Source organism: Gymnodraco acuticeps, unplaced genomic scaffold (genome assembly GCF_902827175.1).
Source record: "Gymnodraco acuticeps unplaced genomic scaffold, fGymAcu1.1, whole genome shotgun sequence".
NCBI lineage: Eukaryota > Metazoa > Chordata > Actinopteri > Perciformes > Bathydraconidae > Gymnodraco > Gymnodraco acuticeps.
The window spans coordinates 1,316,923-1,331,358 of record NW_022990023.1 but is presented as its reverse complement, the minus strand read 5'-3'; the positions used below and the strand labels follow the sequence as shown (position 1 = coordinate 1,331,358).

The 14,436-nt window shown below is 40.7% G+C and overlaps 1 protein-coding gene across 6 annotated transcripts in view; it reads right to left on the bottom strand.

The window, feature by feature from the left end:
- The window catches only part of plce1 (phospholipase C, epsilon 1), an 88,623-nt gene that overhangs the window by 34,383 nt on the left and 39,804 nt on the right, over positions 1-14,436 (bottom strand). For all 6 annotated transcript variants that reach the window (XR_004568735.1, XM_034214462.1, XM_034214464.1 and 3 more), the window contains 2 exons: positions 9,864-10,060; positions 8,996-9,138 (listed from right to left, as the gene is read on the bottom strand). Coding sequence is in view for 5 of the 6 variants with exons in the window: in XM_034214462.1 (XP_034070353.1) it covers positions 8,996-9,138; positions 9,864-10,060 (340 nt within the window). In the remaining variant the exon portion in view is untranslated. The remainder of the gene's footprint in view (positions 1-8,995; positions 9,139-9,863; positions 10,061-14,436) is intronic.

Sequence of the window (14,436 nt, the reverse complement as noted above, 5' to 3'; positions counted from 1 at the left end):
TTACAAATTAGTGAGATACATGTGCCTGTCGGGGCGCGCAGAATTTTGTAATCCTTGGTGGCACTGAGGAGAGGGCCACTCGCAAGTCCTGTTCAACAGAGAGCCGTGACCTCCTGTTGTTCTTCATGTAAATCAGAGTAGAGAACGCCAACTACAGAGATGGGGTCGTTACTAAAAAAATGTAATATATTACATATTACTTAAAAAAATTAAATAATATATTACACTACTTCGTTACTATCTACATAAAGTAACTTGTTACTTTACTCGCCGAGCCAGTACGAACTGCGCATGCGTGAGTGGCAATAACTTTCCTTTACCAGCAGGCGGCGGTAGTGTGTATTTGTCATTCAAAACAGGCAACAACCGGAAGACAGAGAAGAAGAACAAACTACGTGATATAAACAAAAAAGCATGTGTTCTTTGCAGGTGTTTGTTGAGGTTTGACCACGTGGAGATGTGGACGCACAAGTCGCGCAGATTACGTACATATAAACCTACAAAGTACTGATATAGTAAATTAAAAAAATATTATTTGTGTGTAGTTGTATATTGCAATAATAACGTATGGTTGTCACAAAATCCCAAGGCACACCCGGACTTGCCTCACGGCACACCAGTGTGCCGCGGCACACCGTTTGGGAACCACTGTGCTACAGTATGCATGCTGAATACAAATCCCCATCCGCTGTGCTATGTGGTGGTTGCTTTGATTTCTATACATTTCCTTTTTTTCATGTCATTTCTGATTTAGCAGATGGCATGCCATTAACAGAGCATGTGGTGGATATATTATTAAAAACAGCATTTCAGTATTTCATTTTGTCTGATTTTCAGAGGGTAGATTAGTGCTGCATGTGTGTAGTTCTGTAAATCATTAATAAATTAATGAACATTAAGAGTAAGAACTTAAACTGTTGATGTCTGCATCACTAGTGTTCATAAGACCTCACTGAAGCTGAACAATTGCAACTAAGTGTTGGGTAATGGTATGAATTATTTGTCAAAAGGTAAGACACTCATGTCATGATCAGAATCAGGTTTAGTACCAGGTAGGTTTGCACATTACAGAGAATGTGCTTTGGTGTATATTTGGTGCATAGAAAAACACATCAAGAGGAATACAATTGTGAAAACAGAGCAAATAAAAAACGATTTCTTATATAATGATTTACTCTATACAATTTGAAGCAGGAGCTCTACCCTCTAATTATAGCAACAGCAAATGTACTTTCACCATCACCACCACACCAAAACATAATTATATATAGATAACAAAATACTAAATCAATGTCTCATTCAGGGAAATCCAATGACCATCAACCAATAACTGACTGATGGCCAACACTGTAAGACATGAAACTCAGTCTGAAAGGATACAGGTGACATCTTTCAACACTGCTATGAGGTTTGTTCAAATTCTCTCTCACACACACAGTTCTCAAAACCACGTTTAGAGCTGATGACAACTCCTCCGCTGGAGTATTTAGGGCACTCAAACAGGTGCAGCACAAACAGCCCGAGTCAAAGCACCGTTAGATTAGCCCTTTGAACCTATAAATATCATAATACATTTAAAAATGATTTCCTCTTGACAATATCAACAATCTTATTTTGTTTTCCGGTTTTGTGTGGGGGATTAAACTGTCTGATATCTGAACTACTGTAATGTTGCATCACCACAAATGTAAATCTGGAACACAGTTTAATCTGATTTATTCAGATTTTCAAAAACTACTGAAGAAAAACAATAAAAAACGTCCATTCAAATCTCTCCAGCCACACTGTAGCATTAGACAGCTTCCATTCATGGTCGTAGACACACATACAAATCAACAAGTAGTAGCAAAACAAGCTAACACATGCACAGCAGCATGCACAAACATACAAAACCAAAGAATCATAACACACACATGCAACCGTATACACAGACACACAGCCACCGCAGAAGCAATACACATTGATCCATCTGACAGCTTTCAGGCTCCGTCTGGAATCAGATAGGCGCACAGGACCACGTGCAGACATAGATATAACATTGAGTTTTTCTCTCTTTCTTGGTGGGGAGGACAAGAAAACGTGTGTAGATAAGAAGTTTGGAGAGATTAAACAAAAGGCTCTTTGTAATGAATCCAAATGTCAAATCAGAGCAATGGATATGTCACATCATTGAGTCAAGTGAAAGTACATTTGATGAGATTTTTTAAAAGCACATAATTTTCTTTATACTATGTTATTCATATAAGAGGTTTCAGGTCAAACTAAACTGTATATTTGCACAGGATATATTGATATGTAAATGAGCTTTTTCTGTGTAACTTCACTGTGACTTGACATAAATCAGATGTAACACAGGTCACTCAGTTTCTGACTGTAAGGTGTCATACTGTATCCGCAGAGACAAAACGTATCCACAGCCATGTGTGACTAAAGTTCTCGGGGTCAACTCAGTGTGACGCTGCCGAGAGATCCTGAGATTCTTGACTGTCACTCTGTCAGGTTTCTGGTATGAAGGGGTGGGCACGTTGAACATCCTCACAGTTTTCCAAACTGCTGCATCATAAAGAAAGTAGAAGGGCACTCAGAGAGCGCACACCTCTGCCAAAGCCAAATGTCCTATAGTCATAAATAAAATGTGTATCTGCCCTGTTTTATGGATCCATTCCAATGTTTAATAGGTTCTTCCTTTGCCCATTATACACACTTGCACCCTTTGCCATGTTCATGAAAATCAAGGCGGTGGTTTTCCGTAATGTTGCTGGCAAACAAACAAACAATCCGAACAACGACAACAAAAAATCCTTACCAAAAGTCAAAAAAAAATCTAAATTTAAATTAGATCACAATGTAACTGTCCCTGTGAGATTATTCTGAATACTCGAGATCCCAGGCTGTTGGTGAATATGTTTTTTTGTATTTAGAAGTTCATACAATGTTGTAATTTAATACGCAAAATTAAAAAACACAATCAATCAGGTCCAGGGATATTTGATATATATATTTAAACCAATATGAAAGACTGAATTTAAGGAGAATATAAATGTCACAAATTAGGTAAGACACACTGTGAAACTGTGAGCCTGCATTTGACATACATTGGAAAACAAAAATAAAGGTATATGCATGGCTAGATATTTCACAGAGCAGTATTTTAACAATGAAGCTTATATCAACACTGATAGTCAAAAACAAACCAAGAAATCAAATTTGAATCCCACTTAATATGTAATATGTCTTTAACACCCAGCAGAGCAAATGACTCGCTATCACAATCAGAGTCAATGATTATCATGCAAACAAGTTCCCCTTTGATTTCTGATATGCATAACACCTAAGTGGTCTCCACAATAGAAAACAAACAGTAGTTTTAATCATCACACATAAAGACACTACATTTAGAAACAAATATAGACAGAACTATTTCATATGTACTCAGTAAATGTTATTATTTCTTACAGGTTTTGGGAATACACAGGCAGCCATACAGTAACTCACATTTCCTGTACTCACTGATCAGCTTGTAGTCCGCTCTGTGAGAGGGCTTCATGGTCGCTGCGTCCACTCTGACAGAGCCGGAGCCACCAGAGTACACTTGTCCACATTCGCACCCTCAGTGCCGTCTCTCCTGCAGCTGCTCTCTCTCTCTCACTCGCTCTGCTCTCCCTCTCTCCCTTTCTCCCTTACTCCATGTCTAACTCTCAAATTCACCCTGTATCTTCGTGTCTTTTTCACTCACCTGGCTTCTTTCCCTTTTCTTATCAGCAGTCAGTCCTTGCTTTTTCTCTTGACTGCATTCACTATCCTTCTCTCTCTCTCTCTCTCTCTCTCTCTCTCTCCCCTTTTCTCCCGCCCCTTCTTCACTGACACCATACATAGTTCACAGCCATGTGCTACAGTTAAACCAGGCAGACCAGCCAGCCACACACACACACACACACACACACACACACACACACACACACACACACACACACACACACACACACACACACACCACACACACACACACACACACACACACACACACACACACACACACACACACACACACACACACACACACACACACACACACACACACACACACACACACACACACACACACACACACACACACACACACACACACACACACACACACACACACACACACACACACACACACACACACACACACACACACACACACACACACACACACACACACACACACACACACACACACACACACACACACACACACATACGGACAGAGTGCAGGAGACATAGGCAATAACAATAGATTCAAAAAAATGTCCCCCCCATCTTTTTTTCTCATAGTATCCTATTATACACAGGATCACTGAATTTAAATTGTTTTTATTTTTATATTTGGAAAGGAATATTCCTATTATGAGTCGCAGTAAGGTGCTGATAACTGAAGTGTTTATATGATACTTCTGAATAAGTATTTAATGTCTTTTTGTGGTTACTGCACAAGAGCTGAAACAATAAGTGGCTTATTCTATTGACAGAAATATCATAACACCAATTAACCACCCAACTATATATATTTATTTTTTTTATTTAGCCTTTATTTATACAGGTGTAGATCTCATTGAGACACAAGGTCTCATTTTCAAGAGAGACCTGTCAGTGGTAACACTATCACACAAAGTTACAGACAGACAGGACACTAAACACAGAGGCAACACTAAAATACAACATGGTAAAAAAGTAGTAATTAAAATCCATATATATTATACTTTAATCCAATTTAAATCTACATGTATTCTTGGGTCACAGTGTTTTGAATCTGAAGATGTTTTGCATTTTCTGTTTTACATTAAGCTAATTTGAGTGTTTGGGTTTTAAAACAACAAGTAAAGCAAACTAAGGACTTAACAAAAACTCTTTCCCAGACTGTATGTGTATGTTGGATAAGGCACATTACCTTAGTAAGATTCACTGAAATACTTATTATGTATCATTTGTTTAGAAAAGATGTCTAAAAAAACTAAGTCTGCTACAATAAAAGAGCAACCTAGGTGTAACAATATAACCACATTCAAAGACATGCTGTTATTTGTCAAAACAAGAGCTATCAGGGTTGTCCAACCGGTATCTTAGTCAAAATATTATCTTAGCTAGTGTTCACATGTGAAGAAAAAAGTCATAGTCCAGCCTTAATGCGTTCAGATAAGTATTTTTAGCAATTATGGCCATGTAAACAATATGTGCTCTCGAAATCCTTGAGACTTCCCTTCAGTTTGATTCCCCACCACATCTGCTGTCAGTGCTAGCAGGCAACACAATGTACAATGTGGACCGAGAGGAAGAGAGAGAAAGAAAGAAGGAGGGAAAAAGAAAGACATCAGTCTATTGCTGAGCTTGCTACTTCCTTTAGCAGTACACTAAATTGTGCTACAAAGGAAACGAGGTCAAGAAAAGCACTTGAACCACTCCCATTTACATTTCATATGAAAATGGCTAAATCCCAGTGGTCCTTAGTAGAGTTTTTCTTCAGTAATTACAAACTGTGTATACTCGAGAGTAAAGGGGTCAACGGGAGAGGAAGGCATTTCATCCCGAAATTAGACATCCACAATTTGTCAAAAACTCCAGAGACCTAAAGGCACGCTTCATTATTTTGATAAGCAATGCATGTATACACTTATATGACCAAACTGATCATGGGTATTGCAAAACCCATGCTTACATTAAAAGTACTTAAAACAAATGCATTTTCAAACATACAGTATGCTTTAATGAAAACTATTCCTCTCAAAGGCTTGAAGATCAACCATATTTAACACAGAAAAACAACCTTGACCCTACCCTTGTCTCACCCCATTAACAATCTGAATCTGTCTTTATAGGTGTTGCTAGTCATTACAAAAACCTGTGGTAATGACCCAGACATGTGTCAACTCAACCTGTTAAGCATCATTTATCTCTCCAAAACATCTCTCTTGACCTGCTACTTCAACCAAATGACTGCTTTGCTACCAAAGCAAGCTTTTGCTGTCATTCACACACATCAGAGGAACCAGCAAAATGCTTTCAGATCATGACGATGGATGATGCATGTAAGGAACGTCTAAACACTTCACCTCTCACTCACCACTTTAAACTCTAAGAATATACCACGGTTGGCAAGGAGATTATCCTGGTAGTTTTAGTATCTATGTAAGAGCCTTTTTGTAAAAAAATTAACATTTGACTTCAAGTCCAAGTGTTGCTACCACTATACTGAATCCAAAAAACCTTGTTAATACAGGGTGGGAAAGCAATGAAAATAGGAATGAAAACATAAAGAAATTGAGGTGTTTTGTCATAAAAACAACCTCCATATAACATAGTCTGACTTATTGGGCCCTAACGATTAGTAAAAAAACTTGTTATTATGAAATATATACTTAACTAATGCAATTATTTTAGCTACTTTATCGAAAATATGAAGCGCAAGGACATTGAATATGACAATTGAAACCACTTCAACCAGTTTGATTTTCTATTAGTGTAAAGACTATCCTGAATGTAAAACGACTGCTGGCACAAACACATTTTTTTATCAATACGAAGTCCTTCTGTGATACGCAATTACCTCCACCATAAATAGGTTTTATTCATCCTTTTTTCGAAGGCAAAAAGAAAGAGGAGAGCGAATGTATAGAGACCTTGGATGAAAACATTTCATTTTCTACCACTGTTTATTAATGTCTATTTCAACCATGTCAGTTTTATATGACAACTTGAACCTTAGATTCAGTTTGAAAAGCTAGCAAACACTGGTAAGAACTAAAAAGAAAAGAAAGTTCTGTTATTCAACGGGGCAAATGGAACATCTTATTTTCAAGGTTGTGCGATCAATACACAGACGCAGGCTCTTTGTCTGTTAATCTTTAAAACGCCTTCAGAATCGTAGTCCATTCACACTTATTTCTGCTGGCAGGTTTTAATGGATCTTATGTTGTGCATATCCATTTGAAACTAAATAACACAAGTCAGATTTAAAAAGAGCTTTTTCACTAACATAGAATAATAGCAGGTTATGATGTCAAAAGACTGAATAGAGGAATTGCACAAGCACGATCTCACTTGAATCTTACAGTACGTCATACCTTCCAAAAACTCCAGGATAATCAAAAGTCTTAATAATAATTATTTTCACTTTACAAACAATGTCTTAAACTAAAACATGCCTCATCTTGTTGAATTTTTTCAAGATTTCAGACAAATCTAAATCTTTGGAACAGGAACATTTTCATGTATGGATTCAGAAACAGCTTTCTGGAAAACTAAATGTCAAATATTTCAAATGGCACACAGGTGGTTTCCATGCTTGAAAAAGGCAGAGGGGAATGTCAGATGGGAAACAGATAACTTTAAAAACAAGTTGATATGTCTTGTCTTAGGTAATGCTCATGCGCAGTGTGTGTGCATATGAAGTCCGAGTCCTGCCAAGACTTCTAAGCTGCTATGTGTGTGCGTGTCTGCCTCTATTCTGTTCCCCGCAACACCTATTAGAACAGAACACGATGTCATGGTAAAGATATGTGCTGTATGAGTGTGTGTGTGTGTGTGTGTGTGTGTGTGTGTGTGTGTGTGTGTGTGTGTGTGTGTGTGTGTGGGGGTGTGTGTGTGTGTGTGTGTGTGTGGGGGTGTGTGTGTGTGTGTGTGTGTGTGTGTCTAAGATATTTCTTTTTTACTCCATTAGCTTGTCTGATAAATCATTAAGTTTTTTTGTCAACATGATTGATAATAATATAGCAAGTCACAGAGAGACACACACAAAGAATCATGTCTCTGTGTGTGTGTGTGTGTGTGTGTGTGTGTGTGTGTGTGTGTGTGTGTGTGTGTGTGTGTGTGTGTGTGTGTGTGTGTGTGTGTGTGTGTGTGTGTGTGTGTGTGTTGTGTGTGTGTGTGTGTGTGTGTGTGTGTGTGTGTGTGTGTGTGTGTGTGTGTGTGTGTGTGTGTGCGTGTGCGTGTGCGTCTCCTTGATCTCGTCAGAGACAGCCTGTCCCCTGGACCAAAGCCAGTTGTAGTTAATGTCAGGATCGGCTTACATTTATGTCATACGTAACATGATTGTAGAGAAGGTGGACAGAGAGTTACCAGCTGAGGAACAGAGCGACAACCTGATTGGCTGGAGAATGAAGTCATGTGCAAAGTCAGGCAGAGGAGACACAGAAAGGGTGAGATACAATTTACATGATGCGGATGTGTCTATTTAGATTGTCTCATTACATTTCATCATTTACTTTTCATGTCTTTCTCACCAGGACAGAGAGATTCTGCTATGTAGTTTATGTACAATAAAATCAGCCGTACATGTGTGTGCTTGTTACATAAAAACACTAATAGACATTTGAAACATCCCTCCTGAGCTTTAGAGAGGAGTACGTTTGAAGTGCATATCACCTCTTTTCAGATGTTCAGACATAACCTGGTGTGTGCGTGTGCATCAGTGTTAAGTGGACACTGTGATGTCAGAAGGCTTTTTCTTCTTCCTGTGCGTCTTACACCACTTTAGCGTTGTGTGTGCATGTGTGTCTAAACTGTACAATGGAGCAGAGAGAGATGGAGAGAGAAAAGGAGAGAGTGGGAAAGGATGGTATAAGTAGTGAGAAAGGACAGCAAAGGAAATATAGAGAAAAGAAGAAGGAAAGTGCGACCATTGGGATCAACTACGGACGTGATGTGCCGACCCAAAACCCGCTGTGGGTAGTAAAGAGCAGTGTGGGAAAAGAACGGAGAGGGAGAGAAAAGATTGGAGCCGTAGACCACAGGGGAACAGTGAGAATCTTCTTCACTCAGAATCAAACAGACACAAAGATGTTCTCCCCAAAGTCTCTGCTTCACTTGTCATCAGGTTTTCATACTGTATGTACGAATTGGGCTTTTATTGGAACACATGTTGTATGATGTAAAACTGTTTGTTTATCAATACATTTGTTGGGTTTGCACACTTAAACACACATATAGACATGTTCTACTGAAGTATGACACCCACCTTTCAGCACGGCGTGGCAGTTGGGGATCTGGGGTAAAGGGCAGGGCAGAGAGGAGCGGGACCCGAGAGCTGCTGTGGCCTCCAGCAGGGCTCCGGTCAGCAGGGAGCACGCCGACGTCCTCTGCACACAGGCACGATAAAACCTAGAAAGTGGAAACAACGAAGAGTCTTTTAATTTGGCTGTGATTCTAAGACATTCAGGGCAGAATGCTGCAGCATGGCAGCCTTCTTATTGTCTTACATCACTTGTCTTCACCGGCTTCCCGTTGATTTTTAAATCCAGTTTAAATGTCCCACTTGTACATTAAGAGAGCTGCATAGTGAGACTCTTGCATTTCATACTGAACTACTTCCCATTTACTCATCAGCTCACCCTCTTACATGTACTGTCTGTCCCACATATCCTAACTTAATCTTCATTATTATACTTTAATCATTGTTTTTCATCATGATTCCTTAAAGATGATACAGTCAAGTTGGTTGATTGTTTGGTTTGATCTATAGTGCCAAGTGCAAAGATTTCAATATATTATCCTTGGTTTATAGAGAGCATTTCTTAAGTGACCTCTCTAACCAAAGGTGCAGTCCGTTTGACCAACACAGATGTCATAAGACAATAAGAAACAGTATTTATTTTTTGTAAAGCACATTGCCTTGTGTTGAAAAGTGCTATATAAATAAACTTGCCTTGCCTTGCCTATCATTTGTCAAGTTTAATGCTGCTTTCAACCTTTATTAATTGTCTAAATGTGTAACTGTTAATACCAAACACAGTTCCAGTCTCTTTAGGTTTTCTTCTAAACATGATGGGCCAAAAAAATGGATGTTACATTAAGAAATACTAAATAAGACGAAAATGGCTACAAACCTATGTGGATAGAAAGGCTGACAGTAGCAGTGATGGAGGCGGGGGTGAGGGTCCGGTCCGGCTGGGCTGCTGCTGCTGACAGCGTTGGATAGCCAGCGAGACTCCCTGAGACACACACATCCAGGAAGAGACAGCAGGAGCTTTTTGGCGGGATGAATCAGGTTGAGCTCCTCTCTGTCCTGCACATAGTTGTTAACCTGTTGAGGCAATCATTGACACATTGGACACCTACTTTAAATGAAAGTTATATAAATACTAGGGCTGTCAAGTTAACGCGTTAATAACGCAAAAAAAAATTAACGCCACTAATTATTTTAACGCGATTAACGCATGTGTATTTTTTGTCCTCGGCCGCCCCGTAGTTTCAGAGCGCATCGAGTTTAAAATACCATCTACAAGCTGATGCTGACAGCCCCGCTCCTGCCGCCCGCTTGTGGCAGACCACACTTCCACGCTCACCGGCAGGCACCGACTGGCTGTTGGGAGGACCGGGAGGGTGTGTGTATGTGTGGCCCGAGCGAGCGAGAGAGAGACCTTACGTGCATTGTTGTTGTTAGCATCTGGTGCTAGCTAGTTGCGCTAACGGATATGGAGCTGTTTAAATGAAAACAGAGGAGCGACATTTCGCCACAACTGCGCCGAGCACTTGACTTTATGCAGGCAGCCAGACAGTGGGACATTGTACGAAAAGTCAGCACACTCAGCACGGATAGTGCGCAACATGATTGCAGCGTCCAGGCAGCTCCCGTTCGAGCATATGCCTTGAGTTGCACATAGCTCCAACGATCCATCACACACACACTCACACACACGCGCGCGCACACACACACACACACACACACCATTTGTATTGTATTATTGTATGAGAGAGGTTCCAGGTTGAATTGAGGCGAATATTTGTAATGTTCAGAGGTTGTTGTGTTTAATATTCATGAGAATATTTGTCATTGTTCAAATGATAATAAACATTAGCATAAATCATATTTGTCCACTCATATGTTGATAAGAGTATTACAAACTTGAAAAATATTCCTCTAAGGTACATTTAGAACAGATCAAAAATGTGCGATTAATCAAGATTAACTATGGACAATCATGCGATTAATTGCGATTAAATATTTTAATCGACTGACAGCCCTAATAAATACATTTCCGCAGTTATAACAGGATGAAGAGGTAAAGCCAATCCTACATTACCAGCCTTAAAAGGTCCCCTTTTATACTCTTTTTCAACATTATATTATAGGTCTCGGATTTATACAAATCATGTCTCTGAAGTGTTTGGTCAAAATACCAAACTGATCATGCATTGTAGCGTCCCATAATCCCCTCTGTTTCAGCCCTGTTTCAAAAATGCTGATTCTGTGTCTGTTACTTCAGATGAAAATAAGGAGCCACTCCCCTCTGAGAGATATTTGGTTAAAAAGAACACAAAGGTGCTCTAGTACCCCTTTCACACAAAGGCTTTTCCCGTTCTAGCTCAGTGCTAGAGCTGTTCTGCTTCGGAACCGGTTATTTGGTTCAGCTCCCGCTCTGTTCACACCGCTCAGAGCCTGACTGGTGCTGCGTCATTGCGTCATTGTATGCGTCATGACGTTACCGTTACCAAAAGTTGGTGGATGTCGCGTGTTATTTGGACACAGCCCAGATCTGACGTAAGCATGACGCATACGGTGCTTGCTTTCTAGAGCGACAACTTTTTGGTGCTTGAAACGAACCGGATTCCGGAGCTCATACCTCATACACACCAACGCAACTCCGGTTCAAGCTCCGTGCTAGAGCTTTTCAGGTTCAGAACCGGTTCTTCGGTTTAGCTCCGGCTCTTTCCACACAGCCCAGAGTCCGACTGGTGCTGCGTCATCGTTTGCGTCATGACGTAACCGTTTGCGTGCCTGCTTCATAAAGCCAAACCGCGCGGAAACCCCTCACAGCTCACACCGACAACAACAACAATGGCCGATTGTGCTCCAGCTTCCTCTGTACCTCTCCGGAAGACCAGATTCCAGTAGGTAGCTGGTCTCTTCAGTGGACCACTGCTGCTTGTTAAGTTTCTCCATCGTTGTGTACAAACTGGATAAAACGCCGGCTTTTTGTTGTTGTTCAGGAGTTGATCCCGCCCCTGCCCCCGCCTCGACGTAAGCGTGACGTATGCGGTGCTTTTGCTCTAGCCGGACAATTTTTTGGTGCTTGAAACGAACCGGATTCCGGAGCTAAGAGGCTGCTCCGCTGAGGTGTGAACAGGAAAACCCGGTGCTTTTCAAGCTCCAGCTCCGAACCGGCCCTGGAACCGCGTTGGTCTGAAAGGGGCATAGGAGGAGATTCAGGTGATAAGGGGGGGGGGGGGGGGGTGTCACAGCAGCCAAAATCTGATCGGCTCATTTTCAGCCAGGTTTTATATAAATGGGACGAAAATAGAATCTCTTTACACAGAGAGGACATGTGTATGTATAAAAGACATGAAAAAGTGGATTTTATATAATAGGTAAAATAACTGAGACGAAAGAGTGGTTCAAGAGCGGTCGGGTAGAAATCACCTCATCCGCTGCTGTTTTTCACCTTTCAGACTGTTATACAACATCTGAATCAGAGGTCATTCTCATCAGCTCCTCTGCTGTGCTCATTATCGGAAGACAATTCCTCTCAAAGCAATTTCCTCTCAAAGCGTGAAAAGAAAAAATGAATAGATAGAAATACCACTGAGACACTTAAGGATAGGAAGAATGTCGGGCAAGGGATCTGGAGAGAAAGTGTCAGTGTAGGTAAAGAAGGAGAATAATGGGGAGATGGAGAAAAGGATGGTGTGAGGCAAGAGAGAAAGAAGAGACATCACTGAGGATTTTTAACATTTTGACCTTAGCGAGAAGCCTCTTCTCGGAACAAAATCCATCCGACAAATGAAAAACACTTATCCAAAAATGATTTGAGTTGTCCTTAAGTGAACCTGAATTTCTCAGAAAAGCCATTACGACAACATTTTGTGGCGATGTTAAGTGGCCCTTAATGTCTTCTGCAGTGGTGGATATTGCAGTATTGGACAAAATCGATACCGGTGACAAAGCAGGGGGCAAGCGCATTACAAGGTTAATGAGAAAATACGGCTCGAGTGTAAATAAGCTTCAAAATATTCCCAGGAAGGAAAAATATATACGCCATTACCTTCCTGGGATTATGGTGTAAAATGAAATACTCTGAATTAAGTACATGTGTTCACTCCTTAAAATACGTCCTGTTTGTATTAAGGGCTGGCAGCAGCGTGGCACACACACACAGAGACACACACACACTTGCTAAGCTACTTGTCTCAGTGGGATGGGTTTCCTGCACGGGGTGTAGGCCTAGATGTTGTCAGATCTGGGCCATCCCGAGGGAAAGGAAACATACCAGCCTGCACGTTTAGAGAGTGAGGGAGCCGTGTGAGGGAGAGAAAGGGTGAGACACTAAGAACACACACACACACACACACACACACACACTCACTCTACTCAGTCTCTCTCAGTACTGCATTGACCTGCATTCCAGCAACAAGCTTATTACTAAAAGGCGAAACTTTCAACAACATTATGAAATAAAAGAAAGTGTGATTTAACACGTCTACACACAAAGCGCCTTTTACTACTTCCCTTATCCAGAATATTCTCTGACTCATATTTCTGGTAAAAGATTTTTTGTTTCTATCAGCATCTAGAGACTGTGCGTGTCCAGTGAACAGACATAAAGTCTACCACATTGACAGTGTATTTATCCACATTTAATAACAAACAAAGCAAAGAAGCCGACTTGGCCGGGGACGTAGATTGCTTTCATGCCTCAGTTACTTTATTTAGATGGGCAGGTTATCGGTTAATTAGGGCAGTATTTTTTGTTTGTTCCTGTAACTAATACAAACAAGAAATACCCAAAGGATTTAAGGGAAAACAAGGTTATATGTTATTTTATATCAGGGCTCGACATTAAGGACTGCACGATCGGGCAATCTATTATGCCAGTATCATGCAGCTCGCGGATCCAGTAATGAGTGACCCGACAGTAAAACTAAACATGTATATAACTAGTTTAGGTAGTTTGAGAGGTCATTAAAATAGCTACGTGTGATATTCTAACCTGAAGTGTGTGTTTTGTCCGCTCACCGCTGCAGGTGATTATGCAGAGCTGCGTGTCGACTCTTCAGCAGCAGCTGATCTCTCTCTCCCGTCAGATTAGACTTCACTCGCGTTTATGTCCATATCGATCAGATCCAGCTAGTTCTAGCTAATGATATGACTACCTGCTTATTAAAAGACACCTAAACAATAAGCGTCGCTATGCAACCGGGTGAGGCCACAAAGTATAGCGCAGCATTATGCATTTGTTTACATGCCCACCGGAAACCCTGAGGCATTACCAACAGATCAACGCACAATCAACCCACACAGGACATCTCTTTCTCCACATGAAGTGTTAGACATTATAATTAACTATTCTTGTCTGTCACATACTCTTCTTGTCTGTCACATAAGTGGCGCAACTGAAGCGGTATTGCGCTAAAGGGAAATTATTTTGACCGAAGAGATTTAGATTTGCCGGCTAACGGGAT